The 23,526-nt window shown below is 43.6% G+C and overlaps 1 protein-coding gene across 1 annotated transcript in view; it reads right to left on the reverse strand.

Moving 5' to 3' along the window:
* Nucleotides 1-23,526, reverse strand: part of LOC124042881 (potassium voltage-gated channel subfamily H member 7-like) — a 102,293-nt gene that overhangs the window by 36,865 nt on the left and 41,902 nt on the right. The window contains exons 4-9 of the mRNA XM_046361015.1: nt 19,206-19,646; nt 18,973-18,993; nt 18,320-18,534; nt 16,457-16,882; nt 2,546-2,945; nt 2,217-2,416 (exon numbers count right to left, since the gene is read on the reverse strand). Of these exons, the coding sequence (XP_046216971.1) occupies nt 2,217-2,416; nt 2,546-2,945; nt 16,457-16,882; nt 18,320-18,534; nt 18,973-18,993; nt 19,206-19,646 (1,703 nt within the window). The remainder of the gene's footprint in view (nt 1-2,216; nt 2,417-2,545; nt 2,946-16,456; nt 16,883-18,319; nt 18,535-18,972; nt 18,994-19,205; nt 19,647-23,526) is intronic.

The raw sequence follows: 23,526 nt of genomic DNA on the forward strand, positions 1-23,526 counted from the left end.
GTATCTATTCTAATGAACACTCCCAAGACAGAAAAAGCCTACAACTAAGAAGGACATTGTGACCTCTAGTGGACAACCAGAGACTTACATCGAACCACTTCCCATAGACGGATCGAGTGGTTTCGACAGGGAAATATAATCTACTCGTAAACATATATTGCATTTCTAATCCGAATGAGCAGTTGTTAGGGTGCTAATATTCTGGTTACGGTGAGTGTTGTTTCCAAATGTATGTACATATATGTACATACCCCTCTCTTTCCATTGTGTAACCAAACGGTCATGCTTTTGCTAGTCCACTAGGGACCTGTTTTCATTCTTTTATGTATGCAATCAATAACCTATGCTGTGTGTGTTTACATATTCTGTGTGATGATTTAGTTAGTCAGTAAATAAATAATTAAGCCAATTTGTGTATCGCTGATCCAATACTTTAGGTTAGGGTTTGTGCAGATATCCAAAAATGAGACTGATGAGGTAATAATTCATAATTGACTCTTATTGATGTAAGAGATATTTATATAATCTTTAGAGTTTAAGTTGGGAGATAGTACCTCTGTAAACAACTGCTCCCGTGGTGCCCCAAATTCCTAATGAGTTAATTGTTACATGATTAACTTAATGTAGTAATAATTAAATGTAGTAGGTAATTAATTGATTAATAGCAGTCATTACATTAATAATGTCACAAAACTCTATTTCCCTCCACACTGCCCTTATCCACGCGGACAAGAGGGACACCTATGTGAGAACGGTGTTCACTGAATACCTGTACATCCCTCCAAGCTCATCCCTACGCTAAGGACCCTAGGACTGAGAGTGGGCAACAACACATCTTCCACGCCGAGCCTCAACACAGGGCCCCTCAAGGGTACGTGCTTGGTGGCCGGGCATGACTCCTACACCATCATCAAGTTTGCCGATGACACAACAGTGGCAGGCTTGATCACCCAAAACGATAAGACAGCCTGTAGGGATCCTTAATCCCTGCAGCAATGTTCTAACACTGTTATAGCAGCAAAGGGGGGACCAACTCCATATTAACACATTGACTCTCTACCGGAACCCCCTTCATATAGCCTGGCTACTGTAATTTTATTGTTGCTCCTTATATTTCTATATATTTTTTTTTAACGACATTGTTGGTTAAGGGTTGTAAGTAAGCATTTCAATGTAAGGTCTACATCTGTTGTTCTCGGCACATGTGACAAATAGAATTTGATTTGATTTGATTTTGGAATAAGATGTTCGACGAGCAGGTGTCCACATACTTTTGGTCTTGCAGTGTAGTTAGTTAAATAGCTTACCAAATATTTACCCCGGACTATCTGCATTGACCCTTATTGCACACCATTTTTTGACTCATCACATAATGCTGCTGCTACTGTCACTTAATTACAGTATATGTACATATCTACCTCAATTACCTCGTACCCCTGCACATCGACTCGGTACTGGTACCCCGTGTATATCGCCAAGATATCATAAGTCATTATGTATTTATTATTGTGTGGTTTACTTTTCTGTTATTTCTCTATTTTCTTACTCTGCTTTGTTGGGAAGGGGCCATAAGTAAGCATTTCACTCTTCCTCTACAGCTGTTGTTTACGAAGCATGTGACGAATAAAATTGTATTTGATTTCAAAAGAAGAAAACACTACTATATCCTTTCAGCAAGCTCATGCAGCCACATGCAAGCCAACCTGTGACATATGCCCTTAGCCTCAGCGCAAGGCACTCTTGTAATGAGAATCCGGCATGCATGTGGAAGCTCAGTGTTGGCACACAGAACACAGGAGATGGTATGGAAACTGAAACACTTCACTCAAAAACTGAAAAGAAAAGTGTTGATGATGACATTGACAATGGTCGTGGTTTATGGTGTTGCTAATTTGTCTGTCGACACATGATGGGCTATTATGAGATGTTTTGAGAGCCAAATATTATAATGTGTTTTGAAAGCCAAAGAAAAATGTCAAGCAATTAAGCGAAAATGGAAATAGTTAGTGCATACTTTCACATAATATGTATATAATATAATAATATATAATATATACCTCCTGCTCTTACCAGCGTAGATGTTATTCCAATCGAAAAGCAGAAATAAAAAATAAAAACTTTTTTTTTTTTTAAAAGCATTTTGCACAAGGATCACATTGGCAAGAAAGAGGATTTAACTACGTTGGTATGCTGATTTGAGGTTCTGTTCTGTTTACCGTGTTCATGTCGATGCCATTGGTGTAGGTCCAGGAGTGTTGGAAGTACTCCTCCAGTCTCTGCTTTAGTGGGTTGGGGATCTGATGGAAGCGGATGAACTCTCGAACCCGGAGCATCTGGGTGTGGTATCTTGCTGTGCCAGAGTACAGCCGCTGGATGATGGCTGAGACGTTACCGAAGATGCTGGCATACATGAGGGCTGAACAACACAGACATATGTAAAAGCAGGGGTATAATTATTTAGTGTTTTCATAATATGCATTGATTTGTACAATCAATCTCGTCAATTTAAAGGACAAAAGTTACACAATGGATAGTTCAGACTCACAGCCGATCAGCATGACACAGATAGAGAAGATCTTTTCTGAGTTGGTATTTGGGGAGACATTCCCAAAGCCCACGCTGGTTAGACTGCTGAACGTGAAGTAAAGTGCGGTGACATATTTGTCCTTGATGGAGGGCCCAGAATTAGGGTCACTGTAGTTATACCTCTTGCCAATGGAGACCCCCAGATTGTCGAGCCAACCAATCTTGTGCTCCAGGTAAGGCTTCTCCACATTGCCAATGGCGTACCATATGCAGGCTAGCCAGTGAGCAATAAGTGCAAAGATGCACATGAGTAGCATTAGCACAGCAGCTCCATACTCAGAGTAACGATCCAGTTTCCTGGCCACACGCACCAATCGCAGCAGTCGGGCTGTCTTTAACAGGCCAATCAGAGTGGTAGTCTAAAGAGACAAAACATACGGTGCATATTTAACAAGCACTCCAAGAGACATGACCAGACACTGAAATATGTTCCACCTTTTACCAAAGAAATACTGAGTGTAAAAAACATTAAGAACACCTTGTCTTTCCATGACATAGACTGACCAGGTAAATCCAGGTGAAAGCTATGGTCCCTTATTGATGTCACTTATTAAATCCACTTCAATCCGTGTAGATGAAGGGGAGGAGACAGGTTAAAGAATGATTTTTAAAGTCTTGAGACAATTGACACATGGATGGGGAAGACTAAATATGTGCCTTTGAACAGGGTATGGTAGCAGGTGCCAGGCACAACGGTTTGTGTCAAGAAATGCAATGCTGCTGGGTTTTCATGCTCAACCGTTTCCCATGTGTATAAAGAATGGTCAACCACCCAATGACATCCAACCAACTTTATACAACTGTGGGAAGCATTGGAGTTAACATGGGCCAGGTGGGGTGCCACTCAATATTAGAAAGGTGTTCCTAGTGTTTGGTATACTCAATGTATTTACTGCATTTGATTTATATGCAAAGTGTGCACTAACTTAAAGTATATTAATATCACACAGCTGCATTAAAATATACTTCAGTCCGACAGATGTTTTACCAAAGTTAGCTTACACCTCTGCTTTAAAAAAGGCTGGAAAAAGAGTCAAATTCACTATTTCAACAGTAATGAGCTTTCTCAGCACTCCTCTCAACAGTATAATTCAAAGACTTAATCTTGGCGACTTTCAATGTAATGACTCTCTGGTCAAGGACGAATTAACACGGAGCTGTGATACAAGCAGCCGGCAGATAAATCCTGCTTTATTGAAGTCTGGGTGGGAGGAAGGTAACACAATGAATGATACCGAGGGAGGTTGCTGCTTGCTCTCTCATCAGCAATGGCTACACTTATACCATCATCCTCTTTAGGGAGATCATTTATTTACTTGACAATTAATTTGACCCTGGCTGCCATTCATTATTTTTAAAGGGTCCGTAATTGATAACACTGACAGTGGTTCTAATGTACAGTGGGGTCCATAATTATTGGCACCCTTAAAGTGGAAATGACAGCATTTTCACTACATTGCAGATATTTAACAGACAATCATATCGGTCAAAAATATCAAATTCACAGTTTTTGCTACAAAACCGACTTAATAAGAGGTTTTAAAAATTGGTTCCATTTGACTCAGCATTCCATGACGTATTGAATGATGGGGCGGTGGGTCAGATGCAGGTGTAGGTGCAGGTGCAACGATTTAATAAAACCAAGAACGGGACACTAACATAAGGTAGAACTCCAATACACAAGAATAATACCAAATGGTGAGTGAACATGGGAGAGTGACATATAAAGGGGAGGAAATTATGAAGTTAATGTGAATCAGGTGTGAATTATAATGAGTGTGTGCGTAATGATGAATCCCAGGACCGGTGGTTAGTACTCTGGCAACGTCGTGCGCCAGAGGGGAGGTGCAGACGTGACAGTACCCCCTCCCCGCTTTTTTATTTTAATTTTTTTATTTTACCTTTATTTTAATAGGCAAGTCAGTTAAGAACAAATTCTTATTTTCAATGATGGCCTAGGAACAGTGGGTTACCTGCCTGTTCAGGGGCAGAACGACAGATTTGTACCTTGTCAGCTCGGGGATTCAAACTTGCAACCTTTCGGTTACTAGTCCAACGCTCTAACCACTAGGCTACTCTGCCGCCCCAGGGTAGCCTAGTGCGGCCCCAGCCGCAGGACGACGCCGACCAGGGGGACAACCCCGAGGACGAGGACAACCCCGAGGATGAGGACGAGGAGCGGGTTGGTCCGGTTGGAGAAGGGGTAAATCACGTATGATGTTGGGGTTCAGAATGTCCTCCACCGGAACCAAACACCGCTCCTCTTGGCCATACTTTGCCCAGTCCACCAGAAACTGGAGCAGAACCCCACAATGTCAGGAGTCCAGTAGGGATCTGACAGCGTATCCCGGGCCCTCTTTGATGTCTAGGAGTTTGAGGGACAACATCAGCTAGGGGCCCTGGAACAACTGGCCTGAGAAGGGAGACATGTTAAGAGGGTGAGATACGGTAGTGACTGGGTAATTGTATCCTGTATGTCACCCTCCGGAGAACCTTGAATGGCCCCACAAACTGGGGGATCAGTTTCTTGCAGGGCAGGCAGAGTGGGAGGTTCCTGGTAGAGAATCAGACACGATCCCCAGGATGGAACACAGGGGTCTCACTGCGGTGACGGTCTGCCTGTTCCTTCTGACAATGGACGGGAAGCCAAGGTCCCTGAGGCACGAGAAGCGGCAGGAGCTTCCCTGCTAGAGCATTCCGGGGGGACTTGGTTTGAACACACACGGAACAGGAGTTGACATACCGTGTAACATACTGCACCATGGTGGGCCACCAGTGTTTCTCAGTGAGGGAATGGATGGTGCGAGAAATACCTGGATATCCAGCGACAACAGCTGTGTGCCCAGTTCAGCAGCCGTTCCCTTATCCCTGTGGGAACGTAGATGCACGTGGGAGGACAATATCTGGGTGCAGGCTCCCTCTCTATAGTCTGGCGAATGTCCATATCTATGTTCCAAACCACTGGACCCACGATTCAGGAGGATGGGATTATGGGTGCCCTCTGGACAGGACCCTCTCCGAATTGTAGATACGGTCTACCTCAAACACATAAGGTAGCATGGGATCTGTGTTTCAGCAAAGGGGCGGAGGTGAAACGCCCCTTGAGGAGACGAAAGGCCTCGTCAGGTGCTGGAGGCCAACCCAACCTTGAGGAGTGAGGTGAGAGGGGCGGTGACGGCGCTGAAGTTCCTGATGAAGCGGCGGTAAAAGTTGGCAAACCCCAAAAACCATTGTAACCCCTTGGTGGTTGGGACTGGCCATGACCTTACCGCATCTACCTTCTTGTCCTACATCCTCACTCCCTGCGGGCTGATTTGGTAGCCCAAGGAGGAGACAGCCCTCTGGTGGAATTGGCACTTCTCCGCCTTGACAAACAGGTGGTTAGCCAAGAGGCATTCCAGGACTGCTCAAACGTGAGTGATGTTATCTTCCAGGTTGGTCGAGAAGATTAGGATGGCATCGGTGTAAACAGTCACCTGACGTCCTACCGCGTCCCTAAACACCTTGTTGACAAATGCCTGGAACATTGACGGAGCATTGGCCAAGCCAAAGGGCATAACCAAGTACTCGTAGTGACCAGACATTGTGCTGAATGCCGTCTTCCACTCATCCCCTTCCGAATGCAAATGAGATTGTAGGCACTCCGCAGGTCCAGTTTGGTGAAGAACCGGGCCCCACGGAGCTGCTCAATGGCACCAACGGGAGAGGGTACGATATTTTGTGGTGATGTCATTGAGTCCACGTTAATCGATACAAGGGTGTAATCCCCCCTCCTTCTTGGCCACGAAGAAGAAACCAGCCGACACGTGGACCTGCGGATGAGACCATGTTGAAGCGCCTCTTAATTGTAGTCCTCCATGGCCTGAGTCTCAGCCCCCGACAGAGGGTAGATGCGTCCGTGTGGCAGTGTAGCACTGGAAAACAGGTCAATGGCATAGTCCCAGGGGCGATATGGAGGGAGAGAGGTAGCGCGGGTCTTGGAGAATACCTCCCTTAGATCCTGATATTCCTCCGGGATGTTGGGCTGGAGGGCAACCACAGAACTCTCAACCGATGTGGAACCACAGGGGACAGGGAAGCAGGTCTTCTGGCATTCAGGTGACCAGTCAGTGATTCTCATACCTGATAATGAGATGGTAGGGTTTTGGCGCTAAAGCCAAGGTAGGCAGAGGATGCTCTTGTGACCTGGTGCACTGGTGATGAAGGGGATATTTTCCTGGTGATTGGGCTCCATGGTGAGGGTGAGTGGTTGGGTGATGTGTGTGATTGTTCTGGATCCTAGAGGCCGACAATCGAGACCTTGAACCGGAAAAGGAGAGGAGAGCGGGTATGTAGTAATATTGAGAGAGGAGGCAAGGGTCTGATTCACTGTCACCAGAATCCACTAAAGCTGTAGACATGGGGAATAAGGGACAGTCAGCCAGAGTGAAGGGTACTACAAAGAGTCTAACAGGAAGAGCAGTAGATGGAATACTCACTCATGGTCCAGGTGATGTAACATCACGTGACTGTCCCTCTGCTCTAGTGGATCCCTGATTCTGAAGTAACGGACACCGCTGGTGCTTGGGCCCTCCCTGGCCACAATACAGACAGAGCCCCAGCAGTATCCGTCTGAGTCATCCACCGCTGGAAGGCATGTGACCCCTACCTCCATGGGTTCAGGCTCTGATCCCGAACACTCGCCGAAAGAGGGAGAGAAGCGATGAAGATGCCGATGCTCCCGAAGGAGGTTATCCAGATGGATGGCCATCGCAATGAGTGCATCCAGGGTGAGGTTGTCATCTCGGCAGGCCAGTTCCGTCTGGACCTCCTCATGCAGACCTCCTCTAAATAACGTGCTGAGCGCCAGCTGATTCCATCCACTGGAACCATCCACTGATTCCGTCCGGAAGGTAAGCGCATACTCAGCAGCTGTCTGATTCCCCTGCTGGAGCTGAAGCAGACGCTGACCTCCCTCTGCCCTCTGAGGGATGATCGAAAATACATTTAAACAGAACCATGAACCCCTCATAAGACTCAAGCTCCTCCTCTCCTCTCACCCAGATGGCTGTAGCCCACTCCAATTCCCGCCGAGTCAGCAGAGAAATAACCGTGGCAACCTTCGGTCTCTCGGTGGAGGGGGCTCCCATCTGATGTGCGAAATAGAGGGAAAACTGAAGGAGGAAGCCACGGCACTTGGATTGTTTCCCGTCTTATTTCTCTGGGAGGGATAGACGGGCATCGCTGACCTGAGCGATGGGCTCGTGTGCTGACTCGGTGGGTAGACTGGCTCTAGAATATCCTCAGCTGACTCGTTGGATAGACTGGCCCTAGAATATCCTCCGCTGTTGAGATGTTGTAGACTGCGGAGAACATCTTCCATGGCCGTCCCCAGTTGAGCCAGCTGTTCATGGTGTTGACGAAGAACGTCACCTTGTTCATCGATCGTCTGGGAGATGTCCGGTTGTCCTGCTGCTTCCATTCCATATTTTGAGTTTGGTATTCTGTAATGATGGGGCGGTGAGTCGGAAGCAGGTGCAACGTTTTCATAAAACCAAGAACACGACACTAACATAAGGCAGACCGTCAATACACAAGAACAATACCAACTGGTGAGTGAACATAGAGTGTGACATATAAAGTGACATATAAAGGGGAGGGAATGATGAAGGTAATGGAGTCCAGGTGTGAATCATAATGGTTACCAGGTGTGCATAATGATGAGTGCCAGATGTGCGCAATGATGAATCCCAGGACCGGTGGTTAGTACTCTGGCAACGTCGTTGGCTGGATGCAGTTTAATGCATGATTAATATAATTCACCAATACATTTCTTGGTAGTCCAAAAAATATTGTTATTAGGTTGTAAATCACAGCTGGCCTGGTACATTGTTTGCTGCCTCCACTCAGGATCCACTGTTTCAGTTTACATGTTTCAATATTTAGGACAAAAACGGACGAATGTAACTAACTCTGGGAATGTCAATACAATCAAACTAGCAAGGGCAATGATCACAAGTCAGTCATAACGTGGCTAATAGGTTAGCGTATCTATTTATGTAGCAAGCTAAAGACACAGAGCCTAACATTAGCTACAGTAGATAGCTAGCTATCTGCTAGGAGGATACCATGTCATTGGAGGAGCAGATGATTGACTGATGTTTCCCCTGATATCATTTTTTTGGTGGCTATACACAGCTAGAGATGCAGGTGTCATTTGGTTAACTAGAAATAATTTGAACGACTGTTATCACAGTTAGCATATCTCTTGCGTTTGCAAATTCACTGGCCATCTACTCCGACTTCAGCGTACTCTCGTCTGAGTGTGCCAGAGTGCAGAACAACTGATGAATTTAAAAATGAGCAACACCCGCTGAATATGACCGGTATAAGTAAACGTAGGCAAAACAAATAAATTGTTAGTCATGACCGCTCTAGATAACATTTAAACAGCCTAACCACCTTTGCTAGGGTGAATAAAATGGTCAGAGTGAGGTGTTCTCTCGTTTGTGTCTGGAAGTAGCTAGATAGCAAGCTAGTCAACTTTAGCCAGTTAGCTTGGGTGCTTGCTTGGGACAAGCAAAAGGACGAGTAGGCTACAGCTGCAGAAGGACAAATTGGATACACTTACCCATTGTGTATCAGTGCGATTTTGACTGCCAGCTAGCTGAAAATATTTGAGAGGGTTTATCTAATGTTGCTTCGTTAGATTTTAGCTCATCTTGCTCTGGCTAGCATTAGTTGTTGATGTGCATAACTGAGAGAGCCTACATATTAATGGTTGTTTGATAAAAAGGACTTTAAAGTTCCCAGATGTAAGAGGACTCCCACGGTATTTACTGTACATATTTTCAGAAATCCATTCAGGTGTATTTTGTGGCTTTTGGCTGTTGCAACTGCCTGGAAACACACAGTCCAGTTTAAAGTGTATGATGGCAGACCAGTGTGGCAAATGGCTTGTTTGCATAAAGGCCTACTCTGGCTCTGATTGGCTATGGCGCACTGGTCTGCGTAGACTCCAGTCCTGGACGAGACAGAGGTTTTTATTACGTTTTCTTTACTGCCAAGTCTATTGATTGTCCAAATGCACGGCCGCATTCCCACTCTATATTGTTATAGAATATTCACAAATGCTTTGGTATACGTAATTCCCAAACATTCTAAGAATTTATGAAAATGTGAAAATGACCATATCTTAGTGCTCACTTGTGAGATTTTTTTTTTAAGTGTCATATTCTTCCTGGGGGTGTATATGAATAGATCTTAATAAGATGTCATGTTGCTAAAAAAGAATGTATAAAATAAATAATACAAATACTGAGCTAAACGTCCTCTCACTGTCAACTGCGTTTATTTTCAGCAAACTTAACATGTGTAAATGTTTGTATGAACATAACAAGATTCAACAACTGAGACATAAACTGAACAAGTTCCACAGACATGTGACAAACATAAATGGAATAATGTGTCAAGATGAGCCTGCAGGAAGGGTACCACATGAGGGAGGAGGATGTCTTCACTGTAACGCACAGCGTTGAGATTGCCTGCAATGACAACAAACTCAGTCCGATGATGCTGTGACACACCTCCCCAGACCATGATCGATCCCGCTCCAGAGTACAGGCCTCGGTGTAAAGCTCATTCCTTCTACGATAAACGCGAATCTGACCATCACCCCTGGTGAGACAAAACCGCGATTTGTCAGCGAAGAGCACTTTTTGCCAGTCCTGTCTGGTCCAGCGACGGTGGGTTTGTGCCCATAAGCGACATTGTGGCCGGTGATGTCTGGTGAGGACCTGCCTTACAGCAGGCCAACAAGCCTTCAATCCAGCCTCTCATAGCCTATTCCGGACATTCTGAGCACTGCTGGAGGGATTGTGCATTCCTGGTGTAACTCGGGCAGTTGTTGGTACCATCCTGTACCTGTCCCGCAGGTGTGATGTTCGGATGTACCGATCCTGTGCAGGTGTTGTTACACATGGTCTGCCACTGCGAAGACGATCAGCTGTCCACCCTGTCTCTCTGTAGCACTGTCTTAGGCATCTCACAGTACGGACATTGTAATTTATTGCCTTGGCCACATCTGCAGTCCTCATGCCTCTTTGCAGCATGCCTAAGGCACGTTCACACAGATGAGCGGGGACCCTGGTCATCTTTCTTTTGGTGTTTTTCAGAGTCTGTAACTGTGACCTTAATTGCCTACCGTCTGTAAGCTGTTTGTGTCTTAACGATCGTTCCACAGGTGCATGTTCATTAAATGGGAAACTGTGTTTAAACCCAGTTGGATATAGGGGGCGCTATTTTAATGTTTAGATGAAAAACGTTCCCGTTTTAAACAAGATATTTTGTCACGAAAAGATGCTTGACTATGCATATAATTGACAGCTTTGGAAAGAAAATACTCTGACGTTTCCAAAACTGCAAAGATATTGTCTGTGAGTGCCACAGAACTGAACCCAGAAATAAATCCAATCAGGAAGTGCCGCATTTTTTAAAACCGCCTCATGCCAATGACTCCTTATATGGCTGTGAATGAGCTACGAATGAGCTTACATTTTCCACGTTTTCCCCAAGGTGTCGAGCAGCATTGTGAAGTCTTTTTAGGCATTTCCCTGAAGAATGGCTGTAAGGGACCATATACGGCATGTGGTCACATGTTGTCTCCCGCAGAAAACGTTGTGTAAAATACTGAGGTAGCCATTTTTCCAATCGCTTCTTATGAGACATCAACTGCCTCGACGGATATATTATTGAATACATATGTTAAAAACACCTTGAGGATGGATCCTAAACAACGTTTGCCGTGTTTCTGTCGATATTATGGAGCAAATTTTGAAAAAGGTTTGGCGTTATAGTTGAAGTATTTTTTGGTCGATTTCTCAGCCAAAACTGATGAACAAACGGAACCTTTATTTTTGTAAAAAAGGAACATTTGCTATCTAACTGGGAGTCTCCTGAGTGAAAGCATCTGAAGTTCTTCAAAGGTAAATTATTTAATTTGGTTGCTTTTCTTATTTTCGTGAAAATGTTGCCTGCTGACAGCAGAGCCTAGCATAGCATTATGCCATGATAAACTTACACAAATGCTTGTCTAGCGTTGGCTGTAACGCATATTTTGAAAATCTGAGATGACAGTGTTGTTAACAAAAGGCTAAGCTTGTGTTTGAATATATTTATTTAATTTCATTTGCGATTTTCATGAATAGGAAAAGTTGCGTTATGGTAATGCGCTTGAGGCTATGATTACGCTCCCGGATACGGGATTGCTAGTCGCTATTAACAATGAAGATCTGTGAAGTTATTTGGATTTTTTACGAAATATCTTCAAAAGACAGGGCCCTGAAAAAGGGACATTTCTTATTTTGCTGAGTTTATATTTTATGCTACAATTTTTTATTTTATTTCCTCCATACATAATCTTTCCAGATCCTGGATGTCCTTTGTTTGCACTCATGGAGTACACTCCTCAATTCAAACCACAGGTTTTCATTGGTGTTAAAGTCCAGAGACTGAGATAACTATTTCAAATTTTTGACTTTGTGGTCAATTAACAATTTATTTTTGGATTTTGATTAGCGCTTTTGATTAGCGCTTATTGTCTTGCTGGAAGATCCACTTGCAGGCAAGTGTCAGCCTCCTGGCAGAGGCAATGAACTTTTGGGCAAAAATGTCCTTATACATGGTAAAGCAGGGGTGCCCAACCCTTTTCCTGGAGATCTACCGTCCTGTGGGTTTTCAGTCCAACCCTAATGTAACACAACTGATTTTACTAATTAGCTGCTCAGCAAGACCTTAACTAGCTAAATCAGATACGCTAAATTAGGGTTGGATTGAAAACATAAAGGACAGTAGATCTCCAGGAAGAGGGTTGGGCAGTCTTGACCTAAACGATAAGTTTGTGTTTTTACAACCAAATCTAAATGTTTTATGTAAATGGAATGTTATAGAATGGTCCAGAGACTTTAAAAAAATATTTCACTTGTTTACCGCAACCAGCAATTCACTTCCACATCCTCATTGTGCTGCTCAACCTTTTTCCCCTATCCAGCTGTTCCATTCTCTACATAGCCTGCAACTAGAATGGACAGAGAGGTATTGCTCAAGTCACAACAGAATGGTATATAACGTTGCAGATAAAGTTTGGAATGACACAATTTCATGTGTATACCATCTAAAGACCTGAATTACATTACTGAAATCAAAACAAATCAAATTGTATTTGTCACATGCGCAGGTGTAGACCTTGCAGTGAAATGCTTACTACAAGCCCTTAACCAACAAAGCAACAACAACAAAAATAAAAAAAGAATAAGAAGTTAAAGTAACAAATAATGAAAGAGCAGCAGTAAAATAACAATAGCAAGGCAATATACATGGGGTACCTGTGCAGAGTCAATGTGCTGGTAAGTTGAGGTAATTGAGGTAATAAGTACATGTAGGTAGAGTTATTAAAGTGACTTTGCATAGATAATAACAGAGAGTAGCAATGCAAATAGTCATTTGATTAGATGTTCAGGAGTCTTATGGCTTGGGGGTAGAAGCTGTTTAGAAGCCTCTTGGACCACTTGCCATGCGGTAGTAGAAAGATCAGTCTATGACTAGGGTGGCTGGAGTCTTTTGACAATTGTATTGGCCTTCTTCTGGTATAGAGGTCCTGGATGGCAGGAAGCTTGGCCCCAGTGATGTACTGGGGCGTACGCACTACATTCTGTAGTGCCTTGTGGTCGGAGGCCAAGCAGTTGCCATACCAGGCAGTGATGCAACCAGGATGCTCTCGATGGTGCAGCTGTGAACGTTTTGAGGATCTGAGACCCATGCCAAATCTTTTCAGTCTCCTGAGGGGGAATAGGTTTTGTCGTGTCCTCTTCACGACTGTCTTGGTGTGCTTGGACCATGTTAGTTTGTTGGTGATGTGGACACCAAGGAGCTTGAAGCTCTCAACCTGCTCCACTACAGCCCTGTTGATGAGAATGGGGGTGTGCTCAGTCCTCCTTTTCCTGTAGTCCACAATCATCTCCTTTGTCTTGATCACGTTGAGGGAGAGGTTGTGGTCCTGGCACCACACGGCAAGGTCTCTGACCTCCTACCTATAGGCTGTCTCATCGTTGTCGGTGATCAGGCCTACCACTGTTGTGTCATCGGCAAATGTAATGATGGTGTGTGCTAAGCCCTCTCCTGTACTCCCTGTTCACCCATGACTGCGTGGCCATGCACGCCTGCAACTCAATCATCAAGTTTGCAGATGACACAACAGTAGTGGGCCTAATCACCAACGATGAGCCGACAAGGAGGAGGTGAGGGCCCTCGGAGTGTGGTGTCAGGAAAACAACCTCTCACTCAGCGTTAAAAAAACAAAGGAGATGATCGTGGACTTCAGGAAACAGCAGAAGGAGAACTTCCCGATCCACATCGAAGGGACAGCAGTGGAGAATGTCGAAAGTTGGGCGTACACATCACAGACAAATTGAAATGGTCCACCCACACAGACAGTGTGGTGAAGAAGGTGCAATAGCGCCTCTTCAACCTCAGGAGGCTGAAGAAATTTGCCTTGTCACCCAAAACCCTGACAAACTTTTACAGATGCACAATTGAGAGCATCCTGTAGGGGCTGCATCACAGCCTGGTATGGCAACTCAACCATAAGGCTCTCCAGAGGGTGTTGCGGTATGCACAACGCATGACCGGGGGCAAACTACCTGCCCTACATGACACCTACAGCACCCGATGTCACAGAAAGGCCAAACATTTTTTTAATGGAAGAACCCCGTAACAGTATATGCTGCACAATTGAGATGAAGTTTCTCAGACACAAGTAAAATTGAGAAAAAAGGTGTCTGGACCTTTCTATAATATACCATTTATATAAAAAATGTAGATATGGTTGTAAAAAAGCTCAATTCTCCTTTAACAACAGCCCCAGGACCAGTGGAAGCAAAATAGCCTCATAACATCAAAAATCTACCATCATAGTTTACCATAGGTAAGAGGTACTTTTCTGCATATGCTTCTGTTTTTCAACACCAAACCCACCAGTGGTGTGCATGGGCAAAGAGATGTATTTTCATGTTATCTGACCATACAGTAGCACCGCCTGCAGTTTGATAAGCGGCATTGACACTTTGATTGGAACCGGTGCGATGGTCAGATGACATGCAAATAGAGCTCTTTGGCCAAGCACACCAGCGGTGCAGAAAAGTACCTCATACTTACAGTACTTGTTAAACAATATATATATATTTTTAGAATACAACATAGCTCAGTATTTGATTTGGATTTTATAGTATTCTTTCCTAATCTTTATCAAGGGTGCCAATTATTATGGACCCCGCTGTATGTGTGGATGAGACTTTGGTGTGTGGCCGTGGGAATGTTTGTTTGTTGAATGGGTAGAAATGTCATTGTTGAAGCTGCGGCGATGCTGTAATTGTGTGAAACAGATCAAATTGAAACATTGAATGAGCAGATGTTAAGTCTGGACATTCTTTGATGCTTTCTGTAGCAGTTCTCAGCCGAGGAACATACTGTACATGTACAGCGTGTCTTTCTAGCACTGCGCTCATGTACATATCCCTGCCTGGCCCCATTTAGCTGTTTGATCTAGCTCCACATAGCTAGGGCTTATAGTAGCATTACAGGTCCATTACCAATAGAAAATAGCCTCCTCAATTAAACTATTCAGGGGATGCAAGACAGGCAAAAACACACAACTTTCTTTCAAGCTATTCCCACTGAGCAAAAGCGTGTTACTAAGTACAAGTACAAAAATATGTACGTAATATTACTCAAAAATGTATTACTAATTTAGTTAAAAGGAAACAACGGTCAGTGTATTATTATGATTTTTTTGCCAAGCATACTACCACATTTTCCTACACAATAGTACATATAAAAATACATTGCATAGTCTCAAGTCTACAAAAAATATTACTGGAATACCTACAGTGGAATACAAACAATACTATGTTATGTATAGTGTGTTGTGCAGCCAGCAGGGTATAAGCAACTGAAGCATGGCGGAGAACTTAAACACAGCACGGGAGCCTGCTGGCTTGGTTACAAATCTCCCTGATCATTACTGTCTTAGACAAAACCTATGCTTTGAAAGTGCAAATATGTGAATCCATTAACACTTGCAGGTTGTGACAAAATTGCTCCCTACACCTGGTTGCTGTTGGTCAATAAAGAAAACTAATAATGGTCAACAATTACCCTTAAATAAGCTGTAGCTCTACAGTACTAAAGATCCTGTTTCAATTTCATCCAAAACATAAATTTTAAAAATGATTTGAATGTAAAAAATTGGACACAAACCTTGGTGGCATAGATAGAAGACAATGGGGGTAAATTTAAAATTGAACGGTTTTGGTTTATTACACTGGTTTAAATTTTGGTTTGTTGTCAATATTCAGTCTGACTCAGCAGCAGTAGAATAGGTGATTATGGTTTATAAGCACGAGCTGTCTCTCATGTTCTGGTGTGCCAACAAAGCATGATAAAGCGCTGAAGTGGCTCCAGACCCTGAAGGGATATTCCCTCATAAATAAACAAGCCAGCCTGCCTCCCAATGGGCCTTTCACATCTGCATGTAAGCTGTGCACACAGCGCTGCTGACTCTCCCCTCATTTAAATGCATCATTGATTGCCATTTGTAAGCCATTAATCCACGTAAATGGATTTTGAAATGACGGCCATTCAGAAGAAAAAAAAGGCAACATGCAATTTAATACAGTAATCCTTTCAGAGACGAGACAGAGAAATGCAGGCTTTAAGTAGTAGCCCATAAAACTGAGCTTAGTAAATGGGAAAAGAATGGGAGCACTGCTAAAGTGATATGCAATAAACCTCCCAGAGAGAAAAACACAGGGAAAGACATGCATCAGGGACGACTTACTTCATCTGATCCTGAACCGAAGATAAGCAGGTCAAAGGGGATCGCAGCCACCATGTCTATAAGGAACCAGCCTTTGAAGTATTGAATGGCAATCTTCCCTGGCTGGCTGACCACTTCCTCGTTCAGATTCACATAGGTGGTTCGGAAGTTGATAACAATGTCAACGATGAACATGATGTCCACCATGAAATCCACCACGTTCAGGGGATTGCAGGAGTATCCACACTCGCGCCTCATTTGCTCCTCGCGGTCATTGAGTAGGAAAGCAGCAGAGTAGGGAGTAAGAATGGCTGTGTAGATGACCAGCAGCAGGATGAGCCAGTCCCACATAGCTTTGAAGGGACTGTAGTGGAGGATGGTGAATCTGTCCATGCGTGGAGTCTGGAGCTTGTATTCTGGAAGGACATCAGCGCCAAGTGACAGTACCTGTAGTAGCAGAGAGAGAAGTGGCAACCACTAAGAGCACTAAGACAGCAACCACGAAGACAGCAACCACTAAGAGCACTAAGACAGCAACCACGAAGACAGCAACCACTAAGAGCACTAATTAACTAGGCTTCTGATAGAAATAAAGTTTTACTCTGTAGATATGAGTGTCAAACCTTTGTCGGAATGGCAAAATATTAATCTGACAGTTTAACCAGAGTCTGCTTTTAACCCACTTGACTCAGTTAACCCGAGAGTAAATGCTGCACAGTCCTCTACTCTCAATTAACAGACATGACAATTGCCTCTGTCTTGGGATGTGAATCATGTGACTTCCAATACAGATGTGTTCCACAGGATCACTGCCTTACCGTCTCACATTCTGGCAGTAAGTGGCAGTAAATTAATCTATTGACTTTGATTAATTTGATATGATATGATAGTATTGAAGGAGGATAATCAGGTAACGTATCCTGGCTGTACATCTTTTGAAAAGACTACTTTGTGCTCTTTTTTTAGACATTTGTAGTGCTCGATTCATAACAATGGCATAGATACAACAGACAGTGTCAGGGACACTCTGGAACATCTCTGTAAGCTTTTCTCCATGGTTGAACTCTATGGCTTATTATGGTTATTCAAGCAATGTTGTAATCTAATAGCCAGTGAGTATGTGGCTTTCCTCTCCTCAGGATCCTAATGAAGTCTGACAATTATGGATTCTTAATTGCGTCCCGACAGCTACTGATGTGAAAAACCCGTTGAATGGCCAACTCAAGGTACAGCAACACAGAAATGGAGAGTTCAGTAGGATGATGGCTGTATTTATGAGTCAGAATGGCTTGTCCCTTCTATAGATTGTCATTGTCAGGAGTGCTTGGTTTTCACCCGTCAAATGAAAACTTGGTTTTCTATCCTACAGACTGTGCTGAGGTTTGTCACTGACATTAATGATACGACAGTCACTGTACAGTGGTTAGTTGTCCTAGGCACAAGCAGAAGAGTTTCTGCTACACTGCTGGACTTGTTTTTCCACAGAGCACAAACCTCAATTCATTGAGGATGTCGAAGCAGCCATTAGCGCCGAAAAATAATCATATGTGTCAGGCATTCATTAGGTACATGTCTTGTTTTCTGCATGATGTAACAGGAAAGTTGTACGAAAAAAATAAAAAATATATTTTAATGTGATTATAACAAACAAATGTTACAACAGTCAAATCTGCTTTCCATACAAATGGCGTCAACTGTCTCACCTGTGGTCCTTCTGTAGCTCAGTTGGTAGAGCATGGCGCTTGTAACGCCAGGGTAGTGGGTTCGATCTCCGGGACCACCCATACGTAGAATGTATGCACACATGACTGTAAGTCGCTTTGGATAAAAGCGTCTGCTAAATGGCATATATTATTTATTATTATTATTATTATTATTATTCACCTGTGTGACTTTTTCAGTGACGTTGTGCGTTCTGTCCTTGACCTTGGGTGCTACGATAGTGTTTTCTGACGATGGAGGAGATTGTGCCTTATTTTCGTTATTCCGCTCTGCGAAGTTGAGAGCAATCAGCGGGATCTTGTTGATGGTGCTGTACTTGTTGATGTTGGACTCCGAGGTGGAGCCCAGCAAACTGGACTTGAAATGGTTGAACGGACCTGGAACGTGAAGAAAACCCAAAAAGGAATTGACTATAGAGAGAGAGGTGGTAATAGACTATAGCACAGCGCTAGTAAAGAGCATGCAGTAGTATTCATGGGAAGCTGACAGAGCTGATCCCCCCCCCAATAAAGCAAAATGGCTGTCTTTCATGCAGGTGTTGGGTGTGGATGGCAATATTAGCAATCAGTTGTGGCAGCAGGCTTTCATTCAAGAGGTGTTGATCAATCATCAAAAGACATTTCAAATAAGCTGACATGACAAAAACGTTACCACACCTAAATGTCTAAGTCACAACACATTCTCAAGTGCAGCACTTCCATTGAGAGTAGAATTTCAGGGCGAAATAATCATAATTGAGGGCAATTGTCTTGATTAGGATACATGCTTCAAACAGTCCAGTGCATATCAAGCATGGTCAGAGAACACATCGTTACCTCGGATATAGCGACCATTGTCTAAAAGCAGCATTATACAGGTGAGAGGAAGAGAGAAATACATAGTACTGTGGATGCAGATAATGCTGACATAAATCTGTGATAGCATACTATCATACACAATTATTGAGCAAGGAGCATTCTCTATTCACATAGATGACAAAACCTCTGTCCCCCATTCTAAATCTAGGTACCACAAGGCATTCATTAGACATTTCATTATCCTACTTTACCTTCACTTGCGTGTCGGTCCCTGAACATGCTCTTGGAGTTGCTGAAGCCTTCTATGTCGTGGACGGAGGACGCTCGCCTCATGCTGCTCCCGCTGATGCTGCCTCTGGAGATGGTGTGTGCCAGGCAGGTGGTGGACTGGTGCGCCTCTGTCTGGTACAGCCTTTCCCAGGGGTACTGCTTGGGAGAGGAGTGGCTCAGGGGTCCGGGTCCATGCAAACTGGCCTGGGAGGAGTGGTGGCTGGAGCTGATGAGGGCCCGTGTGTCTTTGGCATTGGTGGGGCTGCAGTTTTCCTTGGTCGGAGGCGACTGGAAATTGGTCAGAGCCACCGAGGAGGAGGGTGAGTCCACCGTAACGGCATCTGGGTCCTCTTGTGGAAGAGACTGTTTGTTGGAGACCAGACTCAAGGCAGCCTGGCGGAATCGGAAGAATCGTCCCTTTCCTAAACAACAGAAGATGTTGGACGTGTTTATTCCTGCAGTAAACAATCAATTGAAGAAGTGACACAAAAGTATGATTTTAGACTTCAAAACAGAATGTCAAGGATCTAAATCACAAGCAATGGCAACAACTCTTCAGTCAATTCAGTCACATTTTCAATGAATGCAAATCTCATTACCGTTCTTTGAGTTGGAAGGTGCACTTTCATTTCTCTGACTGTGTGGAAATCTATAATTAGATGACCTTATATGTGTTCATGATCAAACAGGGGAAGGAAAGCAGGAGAATCAACCTTTTAATCCAATGGCATTCAGTGGTACGTGACTGAATCACCTTGGTTGGCTCATTACCCCTCAGTGCATAATAATTCATTTAACTGAGAGAGATGGTGTGTCCTGTCCAGTATCCCATCTCATGTGTGCCCACTGTCCAGTAACATCTTCAGAGAGGACACACAGGCACAATATAGACGCCACCTTGGGAGGGAACTGTAGTTTGGGATCATTAGCAATGGAAGAAGGGATGAAAGTGAGCCCCAGGCTCACTCATGAATATGAGGCAGCCATCGTTCAGCACCCTCAATACATAATGTTACTGCCATCTGTTTCCATTCTCCGGGCCACATGCGCTGATGTTACAACAATCCTAACACACAATAAAGCCATCATACTCAACAGGGCTCCTGGACAGGCCTCTGAAATATCCCCTAATGGCAGGAGGTATGCAATTTACATAGTGATACATGCCTCAGTGTCTATATTGTAGTTGTCTCCGTTTACAATCATATTAGATGCCTGAGGGAAGTAGGCGGAAGAGGGAAGACTTCTGAAGTTCTGCTTGTTTCGACTGCCCCTAATAACCAACTAATCTCTTTGAAAAGGGCCTACAGTTGAAGTCGGAAGTTTACATACACCTTAGCCAAATACATTTAAACTCAGTTTCCACAATTCCTGACATTTAATCTTAGTAACAATTCCCTGTTTTAGGTCAGTTAGGATCACCACTGTATTTTAAGAATGTGAAATGTCAGAATAATAGTAGAGAATGATTTATTTGAGCTTTACTTTATTTCATCACATTCCCAGTGGGTCAGAAGTTTACATACACTCAATTAGTATGTGTTAGAACTGCCTTTAAATTGTTTAACTTGGGTCAAACGTTTTGGGTAGCCTTCCACAAACTTCCCACAATACGTTGGGTGAATTTTGGCCCATTCCTCCTGACAGAGCTGGTGTAACTGAGTCAGGTTTGTAGGCCTCCTTGCTCTCACACACTTTTTCAGTTCTGCCCACAAATATTCTATGGGATTGAGGTCAGGGCTTTGTGATGGCCACTCCAATACCTTGACTTTGTTGTCCTTAAGCCATTTTGCCACAACTTTGGAAGTATGCTTGAGGTCATTGTCCATTTGGAAGACCCATTTGCGACCAAGCTTTAACTTCCTGACTGATGTCTTGAGATGTTGCTTCAATATATTCACATAATTTTCCATCCTCATAATGCCATCTATTTTGTGAAGTGCACCAGTCCCTCCTGCAGCAAAGCACTCCCACAACATGATGCTGCCACCCCTGTACTTCACGGTTGGGATGGTGTTCTTTGGCTTTGCCATCTGGAAATAAAATTCTAGGTCGCAAAGCTAAAAGGGGAGAAGATGCGGAGAAAAAAGAAGGATTGGATCCTGAAAAAGTGGCCTCAATAACTGGTGAGTAGGGAGGGGGGGGGGGGCAGGTCAGAGTTTGGGAAACCCATTCTAATTCTATGTATGTATTATTTGTAGTGTCGTAAGCTAAGCCAGAGTCAATATCTTCAGTCCTAACTCAAATAAACATTTCTGGCTGTGTCATTTGAACTTTGGAGAATTATTTATGACACATTGAACTTATCTAATTTGAACAATTTTAGGTGGCAAAGTTAAAAGGGGAGAAGATGCGGAGAAAAAAGAAGGATTGGATCCTGAAAAAGTTGCCACAATAACTGGTGAGTAGGTTTTGTTCATCAGTATTCAGCCCCTATGCTATGAGACTCGAAATTGAGCAGACTCAATTCAGCTGCATCCTGCATCCTGTTTCCATTGATCATCCTTGAGACTTTCCTACAACTTAATTGGAATCCAGCTGTGGTAAATTCAATTGATTGGACATGATTTGGAAAGGCACACACCTGTCAATATAAGGTCCCACAGTTGACACTGTATGTCAGAGCAAAAACCAAGTGATGAAGTCGAAGGAATTGTCTGTGGAGCTCTGAGACAGGATTGTGTTGAGGCACAGATCTGGGGAAGGGTACAGCATTGAAGGTCCCCAACAACACAGTGGCCTCCATCATTCTTAAATGGAAGAAGTTTGGAACCACCAGACTCTTCCTAGAGCTGGCCTAGAAAGGACTTGGTTAGGGAGGTGACCAAGAACCCGATGGTCACTCTAATATAGCTCCAGAGGTCCTCTGTGGAGATGGGAGAACCTTACAGAAGGCAGTACTCCACCAATGGGGCCTTTATGGTAGTGGCCAGACGGAATCCACTCCTCAGTAAATGACACAAGTTTGCCAAAAGGCACCCAAAGACCCTGAGATCATGAGAAACAAGATGCTTTGGTCTGATGAAACCAAGATTGATCTATTTGGCCTGAATGCCAAACGTCATGTCTGGAGAGAAACCTAGTTCCATCCCTACGGTGAAGCATAGTGGTGGCAGCATCATGCTGTGGGGATGTTTTTCAGCGGCAGCGACTGTGAGATTAGTCAGGTTTGAGGGAAAGATGAATGGAGCAAAGTACAGAGAGATCCTCGATGAAAACCTGCTCCAGAACTCTCAGGACCTCAGACTGGGGTGAAGGTTTAACTTCCCAAAAAACTATTTAATACATTTTAGAATAAGGCTGTAACGTAATAAAATGTGTAAAAAGTAAAAGGGGTCTGAATACTTTCCGAATTCACTGTATATTTTGAGAATCATTATCACTATCATTGCTAGCATAGCTGACATTAGCTAGCTAGCTACCAACTAGCTAGCTGGCTAACATTACCCTGCCTCAATAAAACTTGGATTTGGTTTGGAAACACGATAACATTTCAAAAGAAGTCAAATAATTAGTAAGAAAACCATTTGTCATGATTGTGATGTCACCAGGTTGACTTTAGATGCAGGGATAACTTTAGCTAGCTAACTAAGATTGAGGGGACCACTAATATTTTAGCTAGCTAACATTAGCATTGCCGGTTATTTTTGACCAACTTTGCCTGTAACAGTAATGGCAACATTACCATCTCTCTAAAGTAAATTTGACGACGTCATAATATGGCAAATTTGTTTCCTACTAATTACTTGCCTACTTTGGCAATGCCATCGTATTTCCATGCCACTCTAAGTTAGTGTCAACCAAGGTGCAAACCATGTCTAGGTCACAAATAAATATTGGATGCAGCTACTGTAGTACTAGCTAACTCATATCTGGCTGCAACAGTGTACTACAGAGCAGCAACAAACACCAAACCAACCCAGGGCCATAGCAACTGCCTGAAGCGAATCCAATCTGGATCCAGTTAGTCTACATCTGTAAAGAATAGAATTAGCTTCCAAAGGATATTACGTTCTTTCTCAAGCCATGTTAATGATTGAAGGATGATGACAATCGTTGACCCTGTTGTTCTGTTAGACAAAGTGCACAGCTGGGTGCCAGACTGATCCCCTGGTTCCCATAAACGGATGCCGGGACCTACCAGAAGGAGCAAAAGTGGGTATCATAACATGTCCAGCAATGTCATTGCAATGGTTTAGTGACCTTAAAATCATTTCATTCACCGTTCACTTGCGATTTTCACAGCTTGTCAGGCAAGATCTCAGAATAAAAGTGTTATGCGACACAAGTACCCTTGTGACA

The sequence above is a fragment of the Oncorhynchus gorbuscha genome, linkage group LG09 (genome assembly GCF_021184085.1).
Source record: "Oncorhynchus gorbuscha isolate QuinsamMale2020 ecotype Even-year linkage group LG09, OgorEven_v1.0, whole genome shotgun sequence".
Lineage (NCBI taxonomy): Eukaryota > Metazoa > Chordata > Actinopteri > Salmoniformes > Salmonidae > Oncorhynchus > Oncorhynchus gorbuscha.